This window comes from Seriola dumerili, unplaced genomic scaffold (genome assembly GCF_002260705.1).
Source record: "Seriola dumerili isolate Sdu_G_001 unplaced genomic scaffold, Sdu_1.0 BDQW01000040.1, whole genome shotgun sequence".
NCBI classification, from domain to species: domain Eukaryota; kingdom Metazoa; phylum Chordata; class Actinopteri; order Carangiformes; family Carangidae; genus Seriola; species Seriola dumerili.
In genome coordinates this window covers 2,240,008-2,265,237 of record NW_019174295.1, presented here as the reverse complement: position 1 = coordinate 2,265,237, position 25,230 = coordinate 2,240,008, and the positions used below count along the sequence as shown (strand labels likewise).

The window sequence follows — 25,230 nt, the reverse complement described above, 5'->3', positions numbered from 1 at the left end:
CTCACTGTTTCAGGTGCCCTTGTATAAAAGTGAACACCACTATTTTACAAGATATTAAGGTAACGTCAGGTAGGTGCTTTGCGTCGGAATGTACCATTTCGCTAACACACCGGGAAGGATTTTGTTGTGACAGCGGAGTCACAACCCGGTGGGGGGAAACGGTAAGGAGACAACCGTAGTCTTTCTTCTGTTTAATTTAAATAAAACCAGCAATTGTCAGATAAAACTGTAAGTTAAATGTATGTATAGGTTTATATGTTATACATGACCGAGTCAGTCAAATTTATGTGAAAATGAGAGTTTATCATTCCGGACGTGCAGGTAGTACCACCATCAAAGTATCTTAAGCTAGCGAATGATAGCTATCCCTGTGATTAATCTAGCTAACTTGGCTAACGATACCAGCTAGCGTTAAATAGAGAGCAAGATATTTTCGCTTTATCATTTTACCTCTATCGCTTTCGTAGTCTGTTTCCCATCACACAAAGCCAAGCGTTAAAGCTAGCTGGCGGGTAAACGTTAGCGGTAGCTGCGCCTGCTGCAGTTGCATTTTAAAGTCGTGACTGTCCGTGTCAGGATGGATGATATTTCAGTCCCCCGGCCTAACTAACGTTATCGTTCACAGTGCTCCTGCTGCTCAAGATCTCCAACCACCTGCGATATTCGGTTTAAAATAACATTCGCTTGTCATATGCGTGGGCCTTAAACATGTCCGTAATATAGTAAGTAGTAGTACGTTAGACTGATTTTACAATCTTAGTTTTCTCGTCAGGCCGGATCACGCATTTGTTGCTGAATAACATGACAGATGTCTTTAAAGAGTAGGAGATTAATTAGAAAATTAAAAATGCAAACCCAAATATTGTATTAACTGCAGTCAGTGGTGTACAATTATTCATACATTGTGTTGGTAACGTATTTACATTTGGTTTAGTCACAACGTTACATACAAAATGTAATAACTCTACAAACGCTACAGGGTCAGATCTTGGTAATCTCTCCATCAAATTACAGATGTTGTGTCTGATTGGAATGTCGCTTGTCAGATCTGTTGTTAATTGTCTTTCGTTTTGTTTTTTTGGTTATCAGGTCATAACATAGGTTTTTTCATCTTGGATCAACAATGGCCTTCAGCAAAGGATATCGCATTTACCACAAGCTGGACCCACCTCCCTACAGTGTCATAGTGGAAACTAGGACCAGGGAAGAATGCCTCATGTTTGAATCAGGGGCTGTTGCTGTTCTGTGTAAGACATCTTGTTTGATTACTCTGTAATAAGATATGACTTAAATACTCTGTAAACACTTGCCCCAGATAAGGATGCTACAGGGGAACTACAAGACATAATCCTGGCCACAAGTGATGGATGTGATTTTATGCTGTGATTAGGCCACAGGCTACATCTAACTTAAAGTTTTAGGAAAAATACTGCCATTATTTCCCTTACATTGTGTTGCTGTTGTTTGTCTTCTAGCGGCAGCAGAGAAAGAGGCCATAAAAAACACATACAGCAAGATTGTTGATGCCTATGGAATCCTGGGTGTCCTCCGCTTAAACCTGGGTAAGCTAAAGAAACATCTTCTCTATTCATTGCTCCTTGTTGCAGAAGTGTCCTGGGTCTGGTCCAGGCTCTGACCCTTAGGTTCATGTGTGGCTGTAAAGGCCCTCTGGTTTGTAGCCCTGTCACTTCTTACTTCTAAGCTGCTTTCTCCTGTCCTCCATATGACCTTGAAGGCTCTTGTTATCACAACAAGTAAAATGCTGTGTAAAAGATTAAAGCTCAGACTTATAGATGGCTGAGATTTGACTGTCTGGGGATTTTCTGTAAATGAGTGGCATCAAGGTTTAATGAGCCATTTTTCACACAGTCTCTTAATATTTTATTGTATTTTTTTTTGTAATGCAGTGCTTTATATCAGTCAGCATACTGGTTGCTTCCATCCTTTTTTAAGGATAATTTTTCATACTAATACTCCACCTTTACTTCTGCAGGTGACTCCATGCTCCACAGTCTGGTGGTTGTGACAGGATGCAGCTCTGTGGGAAAGGTGCAGGATTCTGAGGTTTTCAGGGTCACACAGACAGACTTTATATCACTGAAGAATGATCCAGGAGATGAGGACCGGATCGCTGAGGTGCGAAAGGTCCTAAACTCAGGACACTTTTACTTTGCCTGGTCTGCAACCGGAGTCAGCATGGACTTGAGTCTCAATGCACGTCGCAGGATTCTTGAAGACACTACAGATAACCGCTTCTTTTGGTAAGAGCATGAAATAATGACTTTTCCAGAGTTGTATGAAGATTAGTAGGCTAGCATTTGGCTTTTAAAATCTCTGATGTTGTAGATATGAACTAAATACATGATCTGCAATCTTCAGTCTTCCATTTGTGGTGAAGTAGCTTCTTATGAATCTGTGATACTGGGGCCCTGTGATTTGCAACTAAGGTGTGAAAATTAACAGTTCACACTGAATTTGTTTGTGTGTTTGCTGTTGATTCTGTCTTTATGAATAAATAGGAACCAATCTCTGCACCTGCACCTGAAACATTATGGAGTAAACTGTGATGACTGGCTGTTGAGGCTGATGTGTGGTGGCGTGGAGATCAGGACGATCTACGCAGGTCACAAACAGGCCAAGGCCTGCATCTTCTCTCGCCTCAGCTCAGAGCGAGCGGGGACACGATTCAATGTCCGAGGAACGAATGATGATGGACAAGTGGCCAACTTTGTGGAGACTGAACAGGTGATCAGATCTTTTCCAGTGTTACGCTGTCTTCTCTCTTTTTGTTTGTGATGTGTCATGATAAAAAGCTGGTGATTAAAAGATCAGTTTGATGCAATAGTTTCTTCAGTTTTAGTAAATTAGATTCAGTGTGTTTGGTGCATGGCAGTTCTCTGGCAGTGACAAACATATTCTACCACCACTCAGTTTAATATTTATTTATGCATTTGTTCGCGGAGTCACATGACCTTGGTTAATACACTCTATTTAGATACTGGTTATCTATTGACTGGTGAAACACTATTGATCCAACAGCTAGTATCACCGTAAAATGACTTTGTTCAGCAATAATAATTATAGATATACAGTTAATGTTAAAATATAAAGGAAAACCAGCAGGATGATGGTGATAATAATATCTCAGCACACTGATTCATTGGTGAAGGTCCCTTCATTTAGTAATCTTCAGTTGAGTCAGTATTTTTATTGCTGAGTCAGCATATTGTCTGAAGACACGTATTGGAATGTGCAAGCTTATGTTTCTGCTCTTCTTTGTGGAGAATGACTCAGTTGGCATTTTCCCTTTTTAAAGTTCCTGCTTGAGGAAACAAACAGAAAGCTACAGGTTGGAAACAGTAACTGGAACTACTACATTTGCAATACAGTGTAATGCAGTACAACTACACATATATTGGCCACCTAAAAGTCTGAACAGAAAGTGGTCATTAGTGTTGTGGTAATTGCAGGGTTTTTGTGTTGGATTATATTGGATTGTCAGCTGTTCTGGTTATTTTGGCTAGCCTTTGTGGTGTTGTATTTACTTGTCATGGAGGAGTTAGCATGTTGTCTCTTCCCTATGTCCTTCTTTGTTTACAAAGGCTATGTTACTTTCTATGTTTTTCTTCTTTTTTGATTAGGTGCTCAGTTGTGTTTAGATTCATATGCTTTTATAGGCAGCTTTTTGTTTGCTTTTTTAATATCAACTGTGCAAATTAGTCATTTCTTTATTTTAAATTGTGATTTTAAGACTACATCTATGTTTTGTCATATTGCAAATAAACTTGATCATCAGATTTTCTTCTCGTTTTATACAGGTTATTTTCCTGGATGACAGAGTCTCATCCTTCATACAGATCCGTGGGTCCATTCCTCTTTTCTGGGAACAGCCAGGAATCCAGGTAATGGAAACAAAATTTATCTCATTTAACCAGGCTTGAATATTGAATATGAGGTTTTCATATATCAAGCCACATTAAGTAAAAAACAGTCTTTGTCCCTACCATTTTGTAAATGCTACAGTTATAGATGAGGCTCACCCAGTCTGCACTCTTAAGTGTAATCACTGAACTTTAACGAAGCCTATGTGCGTGGAGTTCTTCAAGATAAGAAAAAAAACTTTCATTAAAATATATTGTACTTGTCATTTGTATCTGTTAAGGCAGTGTAAGGGGAATGAAAAGTCTCCTTGCAATTAAACTGGACATCTTTATCCCATTTGTAACACTTTTTGTCCATGCTGTGTTCAGAAAAAGTCCATTAAGGGTGTTTGGTTGTACCTGAATGAGAATCGGCACCTTAATGGACTGGATGAGAACCCCCACCTGGTACAACCCGTTTTTTTGTTGGTTTTTTTGGCTCTTTGTGGTGCTGGCGCTTTAATACTGCGGATGGGAGTTTCTCTGTGCAATGCCAAAGGCCAGGAGTGAAAACCGAGGCAATCCTAATATGGATTTTCATCCAGATCCCATACACAGGACCTGCCCAGAAAATGTCATTTTGCAGGTTTAAAGCCGGAGCTAGGATCACCCATTTAATGCACACTTTAAACAACATCACAGGGATTCTCCTGCCCTTGTCCTGACATTGCACAGACTGGTGGATTAGATCAGACGTGGGGGAGGTTAACGATAGATATAGCGGTTGGTAAAGGGCATTTTTCTGTTTTCCTCAGCTCCCAGACTTCTTTGGTCAGGTGAGAGCCTGGTCTGAAAACATCCCCCAACCACTTCCCTTCACTTGGAGCTGCGAGTGTTCCCCAGGCAGCTGGATAGGTGTTGACTGATAATATGGAAGACTGAGCTGTTCAATATTTTAGAGGGCTAAGGCAAGCCAAGACCATATTAGTCACCTATTCAGTCCACTAGGTCCTTGGTTTGGTCAAAACACAGGGTAGTTGGCTCGGGGTTGTTTTCAGACAGAACTGTAGCCCTCCTGCTTTTAAGGCACTCTTTTAGCTCTAAGACCCCTCCACCAACTGTGGCTTGTAGGCTTACTTTCTCCTCCCCATACTCTTGAATTCATTCCCTGAGCAGGGCAGATAGCTTCGATTTTATCCAGAAGAGTTATTGATATTTATACAGTTAGTCTGCATTACAAATAGTTGTGAATTAGTCTCTGAACCGTAATTGTAGAACAGTATCATGAATCCCTGCAATGTAAGACGTAAGTCAAAAAGGTGGTAGGATTGCCCCTTCTTAGTCGGGTAGTCGTTAAATATTATTTAATCATCTTATATGGTTGTTTTGGAGAAAGAGTCATTTGTGGAATTAATTATTAGAGGAGAATGATAACTCGTGTTCACCTTTTTAATAAGTGCTAGATTTTTAAAAAATCCTTGTGAACAACTGCAAGTGTCATGAAACATGCAACCTTGAAATATATTGTGTACATTTAAGGCTAGTAGTATAGAACACTCAAAGCAAGTTAGAAGGATGGTTTGACCAGTTACACCGGTTGTTATCTGTTGAGCTGGAAGAGGTTTTTGGAGGTGTACAGCTGTAACCCGAGTCCTTTCAGATGCCATCTCAGGAAGTTATTAAATATGCATAGAATAGACCTTCACAACAGTAGAGAAAGGAAGGAGTGACAAAATGGCAGCAGCATGGAGCAAAATGTCTAGTCCTGCCAACGTCAGGCCCAGCCACAGTAGGCACACACAAACATTTTAAGCAGATGAATACAAAGCAGAGGAAAAGATTAGCAGATGGTGCAAAAGAAAGGCAAAGACAGGAAGGGAGGAAAAAGCCTATAAGGACACAATGAGTCAAAGTCACTCATGAGATCTCACTAATGTTCATAGAACATGTAATGGTAATAATGAATGACTGAATGGGTGCATGTTGCTTGTTACCTGAACAGAGTGACCAGTAGGACAAAGAGGAGGCAAAAACAGAATGGGGTGGTATTTGGTTTAAATCTTTTTCAGTTAATAACAGGCTTTTAGAGACATGAAGAGAAGAGGTTTAAAAGGCAGGGCGAAAAGAGGAAACTAAATGAAACAGGGAGTGTTTGTCCACAGGCGGAGACGGGTAGGGAGCAAGTAAGGACCTGCAGTGCAGAATGAGTAGGTTTCCATGTAACAGGGGCCTGTGTCCTGCTAAGCCTGTCAAGGCTCAGTCATATGTGGCCATGCTCTTTGGTGTTTGTCATGATTCAGCCAGCACCCGTTAGGAGAATTATTTATTACAAAGAGTTACCATTAAAGGTGTTGGAGAGATGACAGGCAACAAGATTTCTCCTCTGCGCAGTGTCTTTGTCCCTGTATAAACAAATTTCCCCATGTTGCCCCTGTGTTGCTGTTCCACCCCAAATCTTTTTTTCTGTCTTTTTTTTTTTTTTTGGACATTATTAAGGTCTCATTTCCGCTGTTGAAACATTATGTAAAACTTTTATCACAAATCCATTCTCCATCACCAGGTTTTCTGGCCATCTGCAACATGTGTGTGTTTGCACAACTTTCAATTTTTGATCTTTACCAAAGAAGGACACCGTGACTTGTCTCTTTTTTGTCTTTTCTGGCTGTCTCTACCCTGTAGGTTGGCTCTCATCGTGTCAAACTCTCAAGGGGATTTGAGGCAAATGCGCCAGCATTCGAAAGGTAATTAAAATGTTCTGTGTAGTGTGTATGTGTGCGTGGCAGTCTCCAGCTGCTTTATCTGGCCTCCACCAGATTACCACTCCTCAGACGAGAATAGGAGACACCATAATATTATGTCTCCTGCAGTTACTGCCCGAGCTACAATAGAGAGAAGCTCTCCAGAGTCTAGAAGGAGAAGATGTTAACTGAAGTCTGTCCTCAGAGGCAGGTTTATTGCAGGGAACAGAAAAGGCACATAATTTGCACTTAATTATCTGTCGACCTTTATAACCTGTATTTTATATTTATTGTAGACAGTATCTTTGCAAGTCCTTCCTTGACTTTTTGAACATCTTTTTAGTGTGTTTAATGTGCATGCGTATTAAAGTAAATGGAATGGTAAATGGATTGTACTTATATTAAATATACTTATATATTTTCTACAATGAACAAACAATGAAAAACTATTGAAATTCTTCAGTGACAAATACGTGCTTCCTAAAGTGAAGTCATCCACATTTTTATCTACAACTGATCAAAACATAGAAACGTGTAGTTTCTTTACTGAAAGTATTTCAGTGTTTGCAAGTACTTCAACATCATTTTAATCATAAACACAGACTTAGATATCAGTCTAATATAAAAAAAAAAAACATAAAGTCTGTGAAAAAGCCTCAAAATCAGTGTAACTTTACCTTAAACATTACATATGAGGATTAATTCATTTGAATGAGATTTTTTTTTTAAAGACAGAGACATATTACAGATGCAGGGTCAGCAGCAGAGCAGCATCCTTTAGAACAGCTACTTTACTTTAGGACGCTTAAGCCAGATGCTCTGTCACTGTTACCTAAACGCAGACAAGGAAAGATGATCACCCTAATCACTGTGCCACACCTTAAAAGTACCGTGCCTGGTTCCATCCTTATCACCTCTCTGTAGCCACCCTATCAGTGTTGTAGTAGCCGTGCTGTTCACTCACAACATTTTTGCTGGAAAGCTATGAAGACAACCAGTGGTTCTTCGATTTCCAGACATCTTGAACTGTAGAGGCTGGACTCAGCAGGGCTGAGCTCAGTATTTATGTCAAGCTTTCTTTTGCTTATTAGTATCTTGAACGTGTCAAGACAAGCATGTCAGTGGGGAAAATGACAATTTTTCTTATACAATACTAATTGTGTACAGTCTAAGTAGTTGGCAGTGCTACTAGTTTTTCTAATATCTTTTCAGAGGAGGAATGATGAGTCAGTCTTTGTAATATCCAGCCAGTTTTCTGCAAGAACAGCCAAGTATGTCTCTGCCGACACTTGAGCAAAATCGAGCATCTTTTTATAAACACATAGCAGCCTGTAGCTCATATCTGCTTTCCTCCCTGCTGAATGGTGCTGCCTTTCTATCCATATCTATTATAATATTTAAACCAGCTCCATATAGTGGCTCTAGAATATTTTTAAGTATCCTGGCTTTGCACCATCCCTTTATTTTTCCCACCAGACCCCATAGCCTCATAAAAACAAATGTGTTCCTAAGAAATTCTCTTTGTGAACACCTTCTTGCTTACGGCTCTGCCCGTAAGCAGATGTTGATGAAACACAGACATCATGTGTGTATAGTATTTATCAAGCTTAAGAATTGGTACAAAACATGAAAACTCTACTACAGTATCGATTTAGGAAAGGCTAGTATTGGTAACCTACTAGTCTGTGGTGCAATTTTAACCTATGCAGTGCATATTATTTGACTGTTTATGTGTTTTCCAGACACTTCACTGCACTGCGGAGGTTGTATGGTAAACAGGTGATCATCAACCTGCTTGGGAGTAAAGAAGGAGAACACATGCTCAGCAAAGCATTTCAGGTGAGAGGAACCATTCTCTGTCCCTTCACAATAACATGCAAGTTATTATCTGATGCTTCTAAGATGAAAGAAGTAGCTGAGATCCCACTGACAGCAAACAATGTGTGTCAGAACAGATGCTCCCTTTTTTCTCTTCGTAAACCCACACTCTAGTGAGGAATTCTTTTGAGTATGTGGCTCAAGACAGAATGCATCACTGTCCTGCTGTTTCTTCCAGCTGTCAAAAAGTGATGTTTTTACTCAATCCCTGGTTCTTTATCCCATATACTACACTTGCTTTAAATAGTATTAAAAACGCATTTCCTGGTTTATCATACATTTTGTCTCAATGTAGGATTGAGTGCAATAACACAAAAAATTCAGGGCAGCTCTTCATTTCACTTGTATATTATATATTATGCTTTGTAAGCTATGGGCTCCTCTAAACATCTAGTGTGTGCTCTAGGTGTTATATTAGCAAAGGCAAATGTATTAGCATGTTAGCTAAGTGGTAAATATGTTATCTATTTGGCAAAACTTGAGTTTTAGATCTTTGAGTTTCAATGGTTTTACCAGATGTCAACATTTGTCCATGTCCTGAAACATGACCTGCATGTTCTCAGACTACAATCAAAGATTTCCTTAGAATTGAAACCACTTGTTTTGCATTAATGAATGCAAACTATTGTTGCTTGATAGGTACAGGGAACACACCTTGCATACAAAACCCATTTGCATTCAGTATGAATTTCTGGGTTAAAGTCTTCTTCCTATCCCTGTCTTTTTCAGAGTCATCTGAAGGCATCAGAGCACGCAACAGCAGTGAAAATGGTGAACTTTGACTACCACCAAAATGTGAAGGGAGGCAAGGCAGACAAACTTAACAGCATCCTCAAACCCCAGCTCAATAAATTCACAGATGAGTGTGGGTTCTTCTACTACTCGGGAGAGACGGGCATCGCAAGGTGAGAATTAATACAAACTTTTATTAAGTAGTAGTAAATCTCATTTTTGTTATTGCTTCTTAACGTCTTAACCTGTTTCAAGGACTCAGGGTGGGACCATCAGGACCAACTGCCTGGACTGTCTGGACAGAACCAACAGTGTACAGGCCTTTTTTGCCCTTGAGGTAGGAGTCTGACAGTGTGCAGTAAGCTGTTGTTTGGTTTAAACATATAGTGTTTGCATTTCTTCAGTCAAAGTCCATTGCCTTTATTGATGATGGTTTTAGTCTTAACACATTGTTCCTCATCACCCCAGATGCTGCCAAAACAACTAGAGCAAATGAGTCTGACAGAGAAACCCCAGCTGGTTGCAAGGTTCCAAGAGGTTTTTAGGACCATGTGGTCTGCCAACGGAGACTCCGTCAGTAAGATCTACGCAGGCACTGGTGCCCTGGATGGCAAGGCCAAGGTACACACTGTGGAGACACTAAATACACACAAATATACAAGTTCATAGTACAACATTGTAGGCACAGTAGTTTATCAGACTTGCATGTGAAGTAGGATTTCCATGATGTTGTCAGATTTTATGAATTTCAGCACCTGAATACTGATGAGGTTACGTACAGCTCTATCTGTTCTAACAACATCCTCCTTATTGTTGCTATTGGCTGAGCACATGAAACAGCGAATGACATAATTGGATTGAAGGAACTTCATCAGACTTCAGAGTTGAATATGTTGTATTTTGTAGTTGCTTGTTTTGCATTTTGTTCTCATGAAGCAAAATGGTTTTGACCTGAATAATTGTTAGATCGTAAAAGATGTAAAGGGTGGACTTTTAATAAGCAGCTCAAGAATAAACGCTTGTAACTGAACTGAAAAACAGAAAAAGCAAAAAATAAAACAAAGCTTGATCTAAGATATCATAATTAAGTTTTGCCTCTTTAAACAAAACATTTTTTCAAATGCGGTATTTTCAAATTAACTTCTTCTATTTTGGTACACTAAGGCTGAGAGACGTTCACAGTGGCTCTCATTTGGTCCTTTCTACCCACTACCTGTCACTTACCTGTTGACCAGCTCATAAATCATGAAAGAGGAGACATTAGTAGTTATTATTTATAGTAATTATTATTAAAGTGCCAGTTTGATGGCACTTTAAAAATAATCAGAGCTAGTTGTGCGTTGTGCATTGTGACAGAGTTCTGCATGATCAGTCGGTCCCCTGTGAGTAGAGTTGTGTGTTTCTGTTTCTTAACTCTCGTGTGCTATCTCTTTCTGCTGTTCTCTGGACCTCTCTACCTGTGTGGTAAGTTAACAAGTCAGTTGATGTTGTTTTTTGAGCTGTGGGTCTATTTTCTGGTGCATTACTGATTATAGTGTTAATGGGTTAAATGATGATAATATTCACAGAAATCTAGTTCTCATTGCCCCTTGCTTGTTGAGTGATCATCTGCTTACTGTGGTATCAAATCCAAGTGGTACCCAAATTATCTGGCAATATCTGCTGTCTTGTTTATGGAACTTGGAGGAACCAATCAAAATTATTGCCTCGTGGCAAGAACTCAAATCATGTTGCACATCAATCAGTGGAATTTTGAAGTTGCACCTTCTCTGGCAGTTTTGATCCTTCCCGGTCAGTTCAAAAACCTATATTTCTTTTTTATATTTTAAATCTGTATCACTTAAGTGATTCTTCTTTACTTCTCTTCTATGGTTGGAGTGTGAAGTACAGACTTTTCTTTCCAGTGGGGGTGTAGGTAATAATTAATGTTGGTTGATGTAATTGTTTGTAATTTTGTGTGTGTGTGTGTGTGTGTGTGTCCTTTTCGAAGGCGGGGAAGCTAAAAGACGGAGCTCGATCAGTGACGAGGACGATCCAGAACAACTTCTTTGACAGTTCTAAGCAGGAGGCTATCGACATCCTGAGGCTGGGCTCCACACTCAACAGTGATTTGGCGGACAAAGCTCGGGCCTTGCTCACTACTTCAAGTCTTTATGGTAATTCTTTCCAAATTCTGTAAAATTACACATTATTTAAATGAGTCAACAGATCATATCTTAGGTAAAATTTACTTATAAGAAGAATAACAAATGCTTTTTTTTTTCTCCATATTACAGCTTCTATATTTTGTAATCATTGATCTAATGTCCTTTGTGCGCCATCATGGAATTGTTTGAATATTTTGACAAGTTTTGACCCATATCTGATGTAATCTAGTTAGCCAGAGGCGACACTGCACAATGGAAGGGTTTGTCTGTGCCACGTCAAGTGGGAAGTGTAATCTCCATGTGTCAGCTCTCTGTCCCTGTTAGATTAATACTGACCGACTGCTCTGCTAGCATTATCTGTTAAAGCGCTGGTTAACCCGCCCTTCTCTCCCTTCTCTCTCCCCCCTGCTCTTGCACACAATCTTAGTCACTGAGCCCGTCTTACAATCAGGTATAGTAACTGATAGACTGCCCCCAGTGGATGGATCCTTTCATCCCCTGTAGTTGTCCTTTCATCTGTGTTTGCTACTCATTATTGTTCATTCATTTATAATCCAATGTTGGTCGTGGTTTCACACTGTGTCTGTTGCATAATAACAAGCCCCTGCAACAGTGACTAAAAGAAAGAAGATGCTGAATTTTGGAGTGAAATTTAATATTCCTTCAAGTCGAAATTTAGAGGCAGAAGTGAACCATTACCAAGGTTGATTATTGGAGTTTTTAATCTGTATTTCAGCAGCAGTGCTGATTTACATCCTTCCTCCCATGACCCATTTTTTTGAACATTGTTGTGAACTTCCTCTGTTGTATTAGGGTGGTCTCCCATTGAGTAGCCTTTTCCCATTTTTGTTACTTTCGTTGTTTCGTTGTATGCCACCGTTCCCATAGACACACAAATATTCAACCAGGTTACACTCTAATCATACTCTCTTCCCATCTGCAGCCTCCCCAAGAGTATTGCTGGGAATGTGTCAGAACTACCATAAATACACGAGGCCCAAGCAGATCCGGGTGTGTGTCGGCACCTGGAATGTCAACGGGGGTAAACAGTTTCGCAGCATTGCTTTCCGCAACCAGACACTCAACGACTGGCTGTTGGATGCTCCAAAGAAGGCAGGACATCCTGAGTTCCAGGGTATGTTGGTATTTATTTATCTGCATTTACTGCTAGTAGATGTCATCTTTGGAAATGTTTTATTCATGTATTATGTTTAATGATTTACTAAGTAAAAGAAGAAGTTTGAATCATCAGGGAAAAGTTAATACATGCACTTCCATCTCCTTCAGTAACTGCTTTTAAGCTGATGTCCAGGGAGCTAAATGGTCAAAAACCACTGACACCGTCCATACTGTGCTACCTGAATGAATTTACTAATGTGAACAAGTTAAAGAAACATGTAAATTAAAATAGAGTCTGTAAAAGAAAATTTTACTTACTGTCATAAATTTTGCTTTTTTCCTCCATAGGTTAGCAAAAAACTTTACCACTAATAAAAACTTATGATGTAATACATCATAATCATTTTTGATCCGGCACTTGTGTTGAACATTGTGTATTTTTTTTTCTCTTTACAGACACCAAAGCCAACCCTATAGATATCTTTGCCATCGGTTTTGAGGAAATGGTTGAACTGAATGCTGGCAACATCGTCAGTGCCAGGTATGTCTGCAAGATTCTAGCCTGAAATAACTGTCACCCAGAAAAGTTAATGCACAAGCAAAGATACTGTATCTCCTGTGCTCCACACAACCTGCTCTTTTGCTGATATTAAGAACACTAATATTATAAAAGATTTTATATCATTATAAAAATAGTTTAATCACATGAAAAGGGGTACAAAATATACAGTATGTAAAAGCCTGAGAAAGAAGGTTGATTTCAAAGGTGACCAGTAGCTGTTTAGGTCTGATCAGAAAAGCCTAATGTGACTTACCCAGACATGAGTTCTTTTGAAAATATGTTTTGAAAAAGAACAAAAAGGATTTTGTAACATCTTGAAATTTAAAAAGATAAAATGTTTATATTTACTGTGATTTTATTTCTTGTATTGTACTGTTTCAACTCTGTAACACATCTTTCGGTTCTTACCTCAGCACCACTAACCAGAAACTGTGGGCAGCTGAGCTCCAAAAAAACATCTCCCGGGACCACAAGTATGTACTGCTTGCTTCAGAGCAGCTGGTGGGAGTTTGTCTGTTTGTTTTCATCCGCCCACAGCATGCACCTTTCATCAGGTATGAACTGCACACATTCTCATTAGAAACATATAAAATGATAGTGTTAATCACAGGTGTGGCAACAGATATCATCTTCATCATCATTCGATATGTTTTCCAGGGATGTAGCTGTAGATACTGTAAAAACCGGAATGGGTGGGGCCACAGGCAATAAAGGTGGTGTGGCCATCCGCCTGCTGTTCCACACCACCAGCATCTGCTTCGTCTGCTCCCACTTCGCTGCTGGCCAATCACAAGTCAAGGAGAGGAATGATGACTACAGTGAGATCACACGCAGACTCAGCTTCCCCATGGTAAAAATGATGATGATAATAATAATAATAATAATGATGATAGAAATAATAGTGCTTTATAGTAAAAACAAGACATAAAAGTAAGAAATCAAAAAAAGGATAAATAATTAAAACAATTACAACAAAGACGGAGGAGAGAAATGGTTTCTGAGTGGGATGACCTCATCACTGCGGACACCGAACGGGCCGTAGAGGAGAAGAGGGAGCCTTTTACAATCCTTAACTACAGACACCCAAGGGGTGCGGGTTAAAATCAAGCTGGGCACATCAGTGGGAGTCGCCATAGTTTCAGAAGCCATATTCAGATATAGGATGTGTCGGATTTGATTAGCATTAAAAACCGCTCCTTTGGCTACCGTCCAGTGTTCATAAAAAAAAATAAGGAAACAGAAAGAGAAGCATAAAGTGCGTTAAAATTAAGTAAACACAGGTGGTATTAACAATGACATTAACAAACCGCATCTGTCTTGTCCCTCAGGGTCGTCTGCTATACTCACACGATTATGTGTTCTGGTGTGGAGACTTTAACTATCGTATCAGCCTGCCCAATGAGGAAGTAAAAGAACTCATCAAACAGCAGAGCTGGGATGCCTTGACAGCTGGGGACCAACTGTTGGACCAGAAGAATGCTGGTTTGGTAAGGCCTACACAACACGTGCATTAGTAACTGTAAATGAAGTTTCACTTCCTCTCACCAGAAAACTGTTTACTATGATGTGAGATCATATGAAATCACTGGTTTTATAGCCCGTATGTATGCACAAGCAAAGGGTTGATGTTGCACAGCAGAAACACACACACCCAAACCTGGTGACATATTATTTAGGTTTTAGCTGATAATATATTCTCTTTAAATTTCTTCCACAGGTCTTCCGAGGTTTCATTGAGGGAAAGTTAGATTTTGCTCCCACCTACAAGTATGACCTCTTCTCAGAAGATTATGACACCAGTGAGAAATGCCGCACACCAGCCTGGACTGACCGCATACTCTGGAAGAGGAGGAAGTGGAACTTTGACAAAACAGGTGAGATACAGAGACACCGCAGATAACAGGCTTATTTATCCTGCTGTCCTGTCTGGCCTCTTTGGTTCAACACTTGCGTATGATAGAATAAAAACTTTAAAAACTACAGTCCTGAATCATAAGAATACTTTACATCTGTACATATATGTGTGTGTGCATGTTTTGCAGCTGAGGAGATGAATGTAGTAGGTGCAGCTTCTACATCTGTAGAGAGTGAGGATGATCCAGACTACCCTTGGAGCCCCGGCACTTTGAAGTACTATGGCAGGGCTGAGCTTAAGACCTCAGACCACAGGTAACTAAAAAGATATATCTATAAGAGTCAAGAGAATGGATGATATTGAATTGATATTTTAGCACAGAGGTATAATTTTCTGCATTTATTTTTTATGGCACATCTGTGCTTTTGATAAATGGACACAAAACCTCTTTCCGCTTACCTTCTTTCTTGTCTGTCTCTAGGCCTGTGGTGGCAATAATGGATGTGGACATTCTGGAGGTCGACCCAGAAGCTCGGCACCAGGTCTACAAAGACGTCATCGCCCTGCAGGGGCCTCCTGATGGCACCATCCTGGTGTCACTCTGCACCTCCGGCCCTGATGACTACTTTGATGATGCACTCATAGATGAACTGCTGGACAAATTTGCTAATTTTGGAGAGGTCATCCTCATCAGGTGAGTTTGATATCCAAACATAGACAGACATCAGTCACCTTTAGATGATTAGACTTCATTAACAGTGTCCTTGTTTGCTGCAGGTTTGTTGAGGAGAAAATGTGGGTAACCTTCCTAGAAGGTTACTCTGCTCTTGCTGCTCTGTCTCTCAGTGCTTCTACTGTAAGTCATCACTAATTAATCTTAATTACTTCCAAGCTTTAAAAATCCTCCCATGAGTCTTAACATTAAAAACATGAAATGTGCATCCATCTCTATCCTCTAGCCTCAGTCACAATTTTTTTTATCAACAGTGTCTCAAACACACACAGAAACTGAAACTTTTATATCAGTTGTATATCATAGTCTCTTCTTCTCTTTTTTCCCCTACATCTCTGTAGGTCCTTGGCAAGGTGATTGATATCCGCCTGAAGAGTCCAGGCTGGATCAAGAGTCTTGAGGAGGAGATGAGTGTGGAGAGGATCTGTGGAAGCATCCCCACCTCAGCCAGCTCCACTCTGCTTGCTGAGGACACAGACATGGGTGACGACGATTACGATATGGAAGGTGAGTAGTTACGGACATGTAATCCCAGTCTTTATCCATAGGAATGTAGATTTTAATGTCAATTCATGTTTATGCTCAAGGAGATTAATTCCTGCCCTCATGTGTCCTGTACCAGGTGATGTGGACGACGAGGTGGAGGAGATCCTTCCCCAGCACCTACAGCCTGGAGCAGGCACTGGCCCTGGATCCTCTCCTCTGCCCTCCCCCCGCAGTAGCCCCTGTCCCTCCCCCACCCACGGAGAACCTTCAGCCCCCAGCAGGCCTAGTCGTGGATCACATCCTTCCCGACCATCACAAGGTGAGCGCATCATGTGCAGCGTCACACACACCTGAAATCAGGTTACTTGAAAGTACAGACCAATCCTCTGCTCAGGTTGCAGTTTCTGCCTGCTTGAATATAAACTGTAATTTTGCTCTGTTTGTAATGCATGGAAGCAGATTTAAGTCCATCGTCATTGAGGAGAGAATTTCCAGGTAATGTAATGTGTGAGGATTCAGTCTGTGTTTAGTGTTAGAAGGCTTGTGGTGTGTCTTACAGTAAACGACTTGTTTCCTTGAAACTTGTTTTATAGTGCAGTATTAGAATGTGTGCAGTGTTAGTCTCATCTTTCCCTTGGTTGACACTGAATCACAGCTGTGCACAACGACCGAACTGGAGGATGTGGAGAAATGTGAGGTTTAAGACATTAAGTCAGGCTCTTTCCAGAGAAATTTAAATTTAGGGGAAACGGTATGAAAGTACTTTTCTGTATCTATCTCACATTAGGCAGTTTCGTTTTTCATGTGTAAATTTGCTTCTCTTTTATTTTTTTTCATTCCCAGGGCCTCCTGTTGATTTCCAGCCTGGTGCCCCTACATCTCAAAGCCTGGAGCCCAAACGCCCGCCTCCCCCTCGTCCCAATGCCCCGCCAGCCAGACCAGCACCCCCTCAACGTCCACCACCACCATCAGGTAAAGTGTCATCCTTTACCGTCTTGCATACAGTTGATTAAAGCCTAATTTGAATCTCAGAATCACATTTGAAGTGTGGATTTTCAATTGTTCAGAATGGCACAGTGTGAGATACTTTAGGCAGGTGTTAACATTTTCACCTTTATCCCACTGCTTCGCCTCATTCCTGAAGGAGGCATGAGCCCTCTGCCTGTTAGAAAGGACTCTGCAGGTACAGTTATTGCTGTGGAACTGTGTATTTATGTGCTCACATCGCTGAAGCATTTAAATTAGTGGCTGCTATTTTCCATCTGACGCTACACACACAGAAGCACATTGCATTAGTGCTGATCCTGTAAGATAAGTTATGAGTTCTTTGTATTGTATGGAGCTGCAGTACTCATTTCAGTTCAGTCAGTGTGCAATACACCAAGAATACATCCAGAACTCCTCATTGATAATCCAGCAAATACATACTGTAGCTCAACTGTTATAGAGGTGTTCCTGAGTTTGTGAAATCTGACTTCATACATGACTACTGATAGTCAATGGGAATAGTTCAGTATTCATTTCACTATTGAGGTTCATTCAGCCCAATAGGCATTTGCTTCGGAAAATGGCATTGTCACTGGACATTAAACATTAGCTACTTCGATACTTTTACAAACAGGCAGAGAAGTGTATTTATTTATTTACTGAAATATCCACATGATATGAACCCATGAATCTCAGAATATTTGATGTGGAAATAGGACATGCAGTTGCTGAGTGATGCTTGATTTTAGGGTCCTAGATTAAGTACGTGTTAATGAGGTTTGGATTTGATTTTGATTGATGCTCTTATGGAGAAAAAGTGGTTGGCTTTGCAGTAATATTTATAACCATCCCTTGTGGTATACATGTAAACATTGTGTACGTGTCATTATTAACTTTCATAGACATTGTTACCCTTATGTGAATTTATTTCTTGTGGCAGTAGCTGATAGGTCATGTTTTTTTATTGTACCACCAATACTGCGACTAAAATCTTTTATTGTAATCTACTGTTTTTTATGTTCCCTCCTCTACTTTATTTTGAAAATACTGTTTCCCCTCTTTGACTTCAAGACTGTGGCGAATGTCCCAGCCCACTGCTTGGTAGGAGAGGCAGTGAAGGTAACTGGCCAGGCGGTGTGTCTTTAAATGTCATCCGATCCCTTTAGTCTTACACCCCGTCATCAATGTTACTGATGCTTTTTTGACATTGATGGTTCACTGTTGACCAATTCTGCATCATTGTTGGCCATCTTAGTCGTGTGTGTGAGTGAGAGAGAGAGAGAGATGTGTTTAGTAGTCTGTTTTAAATAAACTTATTTAGCTTATTTAAATAAGTTGGGAATGCAAAAACCCATGAGGTTAAAAGGCTGGAGAGACCAAATATAAACTCACAATTACTGAGGCAATTCAGACTTTTCCACCCAAAAGACCACAGTACTTCTTCCCCATTTAATATTCAGTGATGGTTATAAGTGTGATACGTCCCTACTAGTTAGTGTCAAGTGCATTTTCCCTAATGACATATTTGCATTGGGGTCAGGATGTTTCAAACCATTTGACTCAAATGGTTGAGGAACAGGATACCCCATACATGTGCACGGAAAAAAATGTTTATTTAGTGATTATAGTCTTTTCATAGATGGGGAGATAACGTGAATTAAAGGAAAATCTCTTTGGTAAACCCTTAAAATTGTCATTACGTCAGCTCAGCTGCAGTAATGCACTATGATTAGTGGGGAAAAATCCTCAGGCAGGTAAATAATCAGATTCACAGCATCTCAGACTTCACTGCTCTGCTGTACTATTACCACCATACGCTATTCTTAGTGCTTCTTGTAAAGTGTTGTTATTGGGAACATCTGTTTCCTGTGACTAGTATTCCACTTTGTGTATAACAGTAATGTGGTTTGGTTTCCTTTGTGCTGCAAAGGACCAAAAAGCCCTGCTCTTCCCCGGTCAGATGCTGCCGCAGGTGAGTGCCACAAAGCATGACGCAGCCTCACGTAGCTTTAATGTATCACGGAAGACAAAGGATTGTTAGTTATGTAGGTTTGTATTTGTCTCATGAAAGCTTTGTATGGAGTTTCCCTATACTTACTGGGAGTGATATGGGGATGAGATTATCACTCTCTGTCTGTGATGATCCTGCGTTTTGTGTTTATGCCTTCACACAAAATAAGCCTGCCCCAGGGGGAGGATAGGTTTTGGTTGCGTAGTGACTTGGCTTGTCTTCACCTGATCCATTTGCATAGTCTGTGTGTGTGTGGTTAGCTAAATCCCTCTGTCACAGTAAGGGTGTGTGTATGGTTAGCAGGGTTGCCTTAAGTTTGGTGACTGTACAGTGAAGCAGACATCCTAGAGGCGTGGGAACATGTTCGCAGGCTCTGAGAGGAGGTAAGCAAAAGAATAATGAAAGAAAAGGTGTGTGCCTTACAAGCTGTGTGATGTGCAGCTGGCTCAAAGGACAAAGCCTGCCTCTCTTCCACATCTCCTGCAGCTCAGGAATGACTGAGTCATCATTAATAATGAAGTCAGGAATAGGGAATTTGGATTGTCATAGGTTGGGGCAGGTTTGCAGTGAACGCATGTTTGATTTAGTACAGTACTTGTAAAAGTTATTGCTTTTCATTTCATTGAACTGGTACTGCTCCTGCTTTCCTTACATCTCTTCCTAGGGGGCACATGTTTAATACAAAATAGTACAATTTGCTTGCTGTCATTGTTGCTAATGTAGCAGGTTTGTTTGTTTTTAACTCTTTAAGGTCGAGGCCAGGCAGCAGCGGGAGCTCCTGGACCTGGAGGTGCTCCTAGACCGGTGAGATTACAAATCTAAATATCCTTTTCAAAAGGGTGGTGACTATTTTTTTTTTTACTTGTTTCTGCTCAACTTCTTAATTTCTGTCTATTTTATATTCCCTTCTCATCTTCCAGAATGTCCCTCCTCGAGCCGGGGTGATCAGTATGCCCCCACAGTCTCGCCCACTGCCTCCTTCTCACCCTGGAGCACCTAGACCTATCCCAGAAGTGCATCCCGGGGCCCCGCGGCCCATCCCAGACACCCATCCTGGAGCCCCACGACCTGTGCCCAGTGCCCCGACTAAACCCACTGACCTGCCTCTAGGTATTATACTAGATGATCAGCTCTAGAATCTTATTAGTGTGATACAGCGAATTTAAGCCTTAACTGTTCCACTTCCTTCCCTCAGGACCACCTCCTATGGCGCCCCCTGCAGTGAGACCCCAGGCTCCATCATCGATGCAGCCGCCCATGCAGCCCCAACATGCTGCTCCCTCAGTTCAGTCCCAACTCCCACCACCAATGCAGCCCACGCTTCCAGCTCCTCTCCTGCCACAGCAAGCCCCTGCTCCTAAAGCAGGGCCTCCTCCTGGTGCTGCTGCTGCAGCTGCCCCCCCTGCTGGGCCTCAACAGGGTTTAGCCTCTCCTAAACCCCCACCACGTTCCCGCTCCTCTCACGCTCTGCCGCCCGATGCTGCCAAGTCTGAGACAGCTCCAGCTGCACAGGTTGGTGCCAATTTCCTTTTCATTAAATTATTGGAATTTCAGCAGCCGAACAGAGAACACTAACATCATTTTTTATGCATGTAGTCAAGACGTGTACGACAGATTATTGCTCGAATTCTGCTCATAAAAAAAGATATTTTATGCTTACTTATGACAATTGTAGGAGGTGAAAAAGAGCCTCTTTCTGCCTCCTCATCAGATGAGCTTAGTTGTCTGTGTCATTCTTCCTGCTTTTGTCTCTCTGATACATTTGTCTCTCTCTCACAAGCTGGAGAAGCCCTCAGGGTGAAAGGTACTTTATATTAAACCACCTCTTTGTCTCATCCTCCATAGCACAACAGTCCTGCTCTGATGTTATGACCTCTCATGCATTACATCCAGTAACCTCCTCCTCTCATGTTGTAATTGATTTTCCTTCCTTTTTACATCTCCTCCCCAAGTTACTTTAACCTTGATGTTTTTAGTCAAGGCCATACATTGTTTTGTGTTAGGACCACAAATTGGAGCATTATTTGTGTTTGTTGGTCAACATATCAAACAATAGATAACATGAAAAGAAAAAAAAAACTGATAAAAATGTGATGTTTGTTGTTGGCCATTTTCCCCTCACTAGTCCTTTCATATCTGCTCACTGTGGTTCGGGTCTTTCAAATGAGCATATATGCAATGACCTCATAATTTGATTTCACTTTTTGTTTAATTTGTATTATTTCATTCATTTGTCGTAGAGTTAGTGATTGTATGTGGATTGTGATACATGAATCAGTCGTCAGCAGTAGTCAGTGTTGTAAACATAACACAATATATGTTTGGAAGTGTTTTAAATGAGCCACATTAAAGGTACCCTGTGGAGTTTTTGACCACTATTGGCATTATGGATCAGTGTTCTGATGAGCTGATGATGCTTTTATCAAATCAAGGCGGAATACGTATGAGCATGTGGGTGGCTCAATACAAATGTGCTGACTGCAGAGGGCGATAATGCAAATGTGCAGTGCATGTTAGCCATAAAACACAAACAAGAGAAAGGCAAACAGAGGGAAACATCTAAAGTGGTTTGACGACCAGCTGTACATAATCTAACGAGTTGTTAGCTAGGCCTGGTATGTCCAATTGCCCATTGTGATAGAACTTTCCGTATGAATGACAGTGAGCCCTTTTATACAGAGATCCTGCTATGTTGCAACTAAGAAGACCCCACGTTATGCCGCCTTTGCTTGTTTACATTGAACCAAACAAGCCGTCATAGTGCTGCCTAAGTGTGTGTTTTTTTTAAACAGCATGCCAGGCACGACATGTAACAACAGCATCTGCGTCCTGACTGCTCACTAATGTAAACAGATATAAACAAATGCAAATTTCTAAATAGTCAGGAATGAGGAAGGAAATGCATTTACCACATTTGATACACACACAACAAAGTAATAAACACTGAATTGTAAGTATGTAATATTTGTTTACAAAAAAGCTCCACAGGGTTTCTTTAAATTTTGTTTTGAGCCACAGAACATACATTTTAAAGAGACTTATGGTCTAATAGTTAGTCAGACACTCTAATATTAGCTCATGGTTCATATTTTCACACTACCTTTGTTGTGACAGCTGAATGGCATTTTCTTTGTTTTGTTCCTCCGTAGACAAATGGACTGAATGGAATCCAAAGAGAAGCACAATGGCAGCCTGACCCCTTCAACACACTTGCACCTGATTTCCTCTCCTCTTCCTCCACCTGGCACACCACCCAGTCCCTGACCAGAGGCTCCTCTCTGCGTGCCCCCCCCTCCGTTCCTCCGTCTACGTTTTCCTCCAGCACTCTCCCTCCATCCTTCTCCCTCCAGTCCTCCGTTCTGTCAGACCTGCAAGCACTCGGTTCATCCTCCTCTTCCTCACTCTCCACCCCGTCACCGTTCGCCTCCTCCCTGCTCCCGCCTCCTCCGGTCCCCTCTCGTAGTCGCTCGCAGGAGACACTGCGTGCCTCCCCTGGCCTGTTCCCAACCGACCCGCTCCCTGCCCGACCCAGCAGCACCAACCCCTTCACCGGCCCACTCGCGCAGCAGCATCAGCAGCGCCGCGCGCTCACCCCGGACTTGAGCACCCAGCGTCCCAGCCCGACGGCAAACCTTCAGAGGACAATGTCTGCTCTTACTCAGCCACTCATCCCCACCCCTGCTCCAACAGCGGTCCCTGCAGCTGCACCCGCCACCCAGCTCCAAAGGACCACGTCCCTGTTTGGACCATCATCTACTCTCAATCCTACACTTGCTCCTCTGCTCCCCTTCGCCTCTGACCCATCTCCTGCTCCTGCCTTGCCTCTGGCCCCTCCCTCCTCCATTCCACCTACCCTTGTACCTCGCAGTCAGCCACCTCCCCCAGGAGGGAGACCAACCCAGCAGTGGGTCACTTTTGATGATGATTTGGATTTTCCACCTACGTCCAAAACACCACAGACCCCTCACAGTTCCCTAATGCCCCAAACTCAGACTCAGCCTTCCCGCTCTGTGTTTGACTCAGAGCCCAACTGGTTATCCACAACCCCTTCAGTATTCCCCACCCTCCCTCCTCCCATTCCAACCAGAACTGCAACCAGTAACCCCAAACTACCAGAGGGACCCAGTGACAGCTGCTTCTTCCCCAGGGAGTCAACAGAAAGATAGGACCACCATTAATATGTAAAGGGCATATCCAGATATGTATAGATCTATGACAAATGTGTATATGTGTTTGTGTATGTACAAAAGAGACAGTATTTAAGAAGTATAGACCAATCCCCTTCTGAATCACAGGAAAGGATTTATATCTGGAGCAGTAACATGAGAAGTGTATGAGCCTAAGTGTGTGTTCTAACTTTACCACAGAGATATTTGCTTGTTTCCTGATATTAACATTTATTTTAATATAAATTGTTCTGATGTTTATTTTTATTTATGGCGGCAAACGTGCCTGTGTCTACAGTATATACAATTATACAAAGTATATCTATACCTACGAATCATGTGTGTGTAAGCACCTGTGCAATTTCAAGACATGTCTGTGTGGCCGTGCAGCACACTGCATGCGCCTGCAAGGTTTCACCTTCATCGGTGTTACCTTTGCATTTGCTAACACACTGTGGTTCATATCCCTCATTTTGACTGATCTGTACATTAGAGCGGGATCCTCAGAGTAGTTGGTAATCTTCTATTTTCTCGGGTTCGTCACGTGGTAGAAGGCTATGCACTGCAGGTTTTACATTTGCCCCCCAAATTTGCTGCTGTAAACAGCAATTAGAGAGTGCTTTGACTTGCAAAGAGTTTATTGTAAGTTTTTTTTTCTTGTTAGTTTTGGTTTGAGGGGTGCAAAGTCAAAAGTCATATTGTGTGCTTGTTTTTACCATGAATGTACTTTATTTTGCACTGGGTTTTGTCATTGCCTCCTTGCTGACACCACAGTGTGAACAACAGCAGCATGAGTCAGTGTCATAGTCGGTCAAACTGTTCACTGCCGCAGGACTGACACTCTGTAATATCATCTCATCCACTGAATAGTAAGACATTTTGTTCTCTATCCACTCTGTCATTATTCTCTCCTCTATGGGCCGTCAATGCTTAGCTGAATATATTTTGTAGCTCTATATCAAAACCTATACATAGTGATTATGTATAAATGTATGTTTTCAATATTGAAAACTTCTGGCTTTATGTGTGTGTTTGTGATAACCGTAACAGTGGTTTGCACAATGTAACTGATATGCACTGAAAATGCTGTGTGTGCTCTCTTGGTTGTATTCTTGTTGATGGCAGAGCGACAAAAACGAGAGCCTGCGGACTGAACAGATGAGAAGGCGTTTTGACCTTTCCACCTCCGTAGTGTTTTGATCCTTCTTGATTTATCCAAAGCTTCAAACCATACTATTGTAAATTCATGAGAGTGTGTGTGTGTGTGTGTGTGTATATATGCTTCTGTTACTCTTAAGTACGAAGATGTGGTTTGAGTCTCTTATGCATGGCATCAAACACATGCCATGCATAATAATAAGAGGGCACATTTTTTTCTTACTTCCACTTTTGTTTATTGCAAAAGTCATGCTTTTAATTCCTAAGAACATTTACTCTAAATAATCTGTTGTTGATACCGTGGTGAGAAGTAATGTGTCGTATTTGAGGTGCATATCGCCTGTTGTTGTGTTTGACAGTGTTTGTGTTTGGATGTGAGTGTGTATGCAGAGTTAACAGTGGGATAGCAGAGCTTTTCCCCTTGGAGTACATACAGTGTGTTTGCTCTCAGGTTCTGAACTAACAGCCACTGTATTCACTCACTCGTGGCGGTTACTGTATTTCTGCACTTCAACCATGGCCACTGTATGCGAAAATGTAAACTATACAACACAAAGGACCCCCCCTCCTCCCCCCTACACACACACACACACACACACACACACACACACACACACACACACACACACACACACACACACACACACACACACACACACACACACACACACACACACACTATAAGCTCGGACCCAAATACATCACCAGATGACATTTCCAGTTGGTTTGTTGTGTCCTTCCCACACATTCCAGACAGTAGTGTGATTTGAGTATTGGGTGTCAAACTCCTCTGTGTTT

General features: G+C 41.4%; 1 protein-coding gene across 7 annotated transcripts; it reads left to right on the top strand.

Moving 5' to 3' along the window:
* The first annotated feature begins 58 nt into the window (after positions 1-58).
* synj1 (synaptojanin 1) lies at positions 59-25,054 on the top strand. Of its 7 annotated transcripts, none has more exons than XM_022738783.1 (32): positions 59-161; positions 1,090-1,247; positions 1,476-1,562; positions 1,994-2,261; positions 2,520-2,745; positions 3,819-3,902; positions 6,540-6,601; positions 8,341-8,437; positions 9,206-9,381; positions 9,464-9,545; positions 9,677-9,829; positions 11,199-11,364; positions 11,783-11,806; positions 12,299-12,490; positions 12,931-13,015; positions 13,450-13,590; positions 13,694-13,886; positions 14,365-14,523; positions 14,754-14,910; positions 15,079-15,205; positions 15,373-15,585; positions 15,669-15,747; positions 15,966-16,131; positions 16,247-16,429; positions 16,954-17,082; positions 17,255-17,293; positions 19,028-19,069; positions 19,860-19,912; positions 20,029-20,218; positions 20,304-20,620; positions 20,889-20,912; positions 22,258-22,335. In XM_022738783.1, the coding sequence occupies exons 2-31, from the start codon at positions 1,124-1,126 to the stop codon at positions 20,907-20,909; spliced, it is 4,035 nt and encodes a 1,344-aa protein (XP_022594504.1). In that variant the 5' UTR covers positions 59-161; positions 1,090-1,123; the 3' UTR covers positions 20,910-20,912; positions 22,258-22,335. The 7 variants fall into 7 exon arrangements, with proteins under 7 accessions (XP_022594504.1, XP_022594503.1, XP_022594499.1 ...); XM_022738782.1 differs by lacking the exon at positions 20,889-20,912 and adding an exon at positions 20,954-21,021 and having other exon boundaries at positions 22,258-22,299; XM_022738778.1 differs by lacking the exon at positions 20,889-20,912 and having other exon boundaries at positions 11,208-11,364; positions 22,258-25,054.
* Positions 25,055-25,230: the final 176 nt, after the last annotated feature.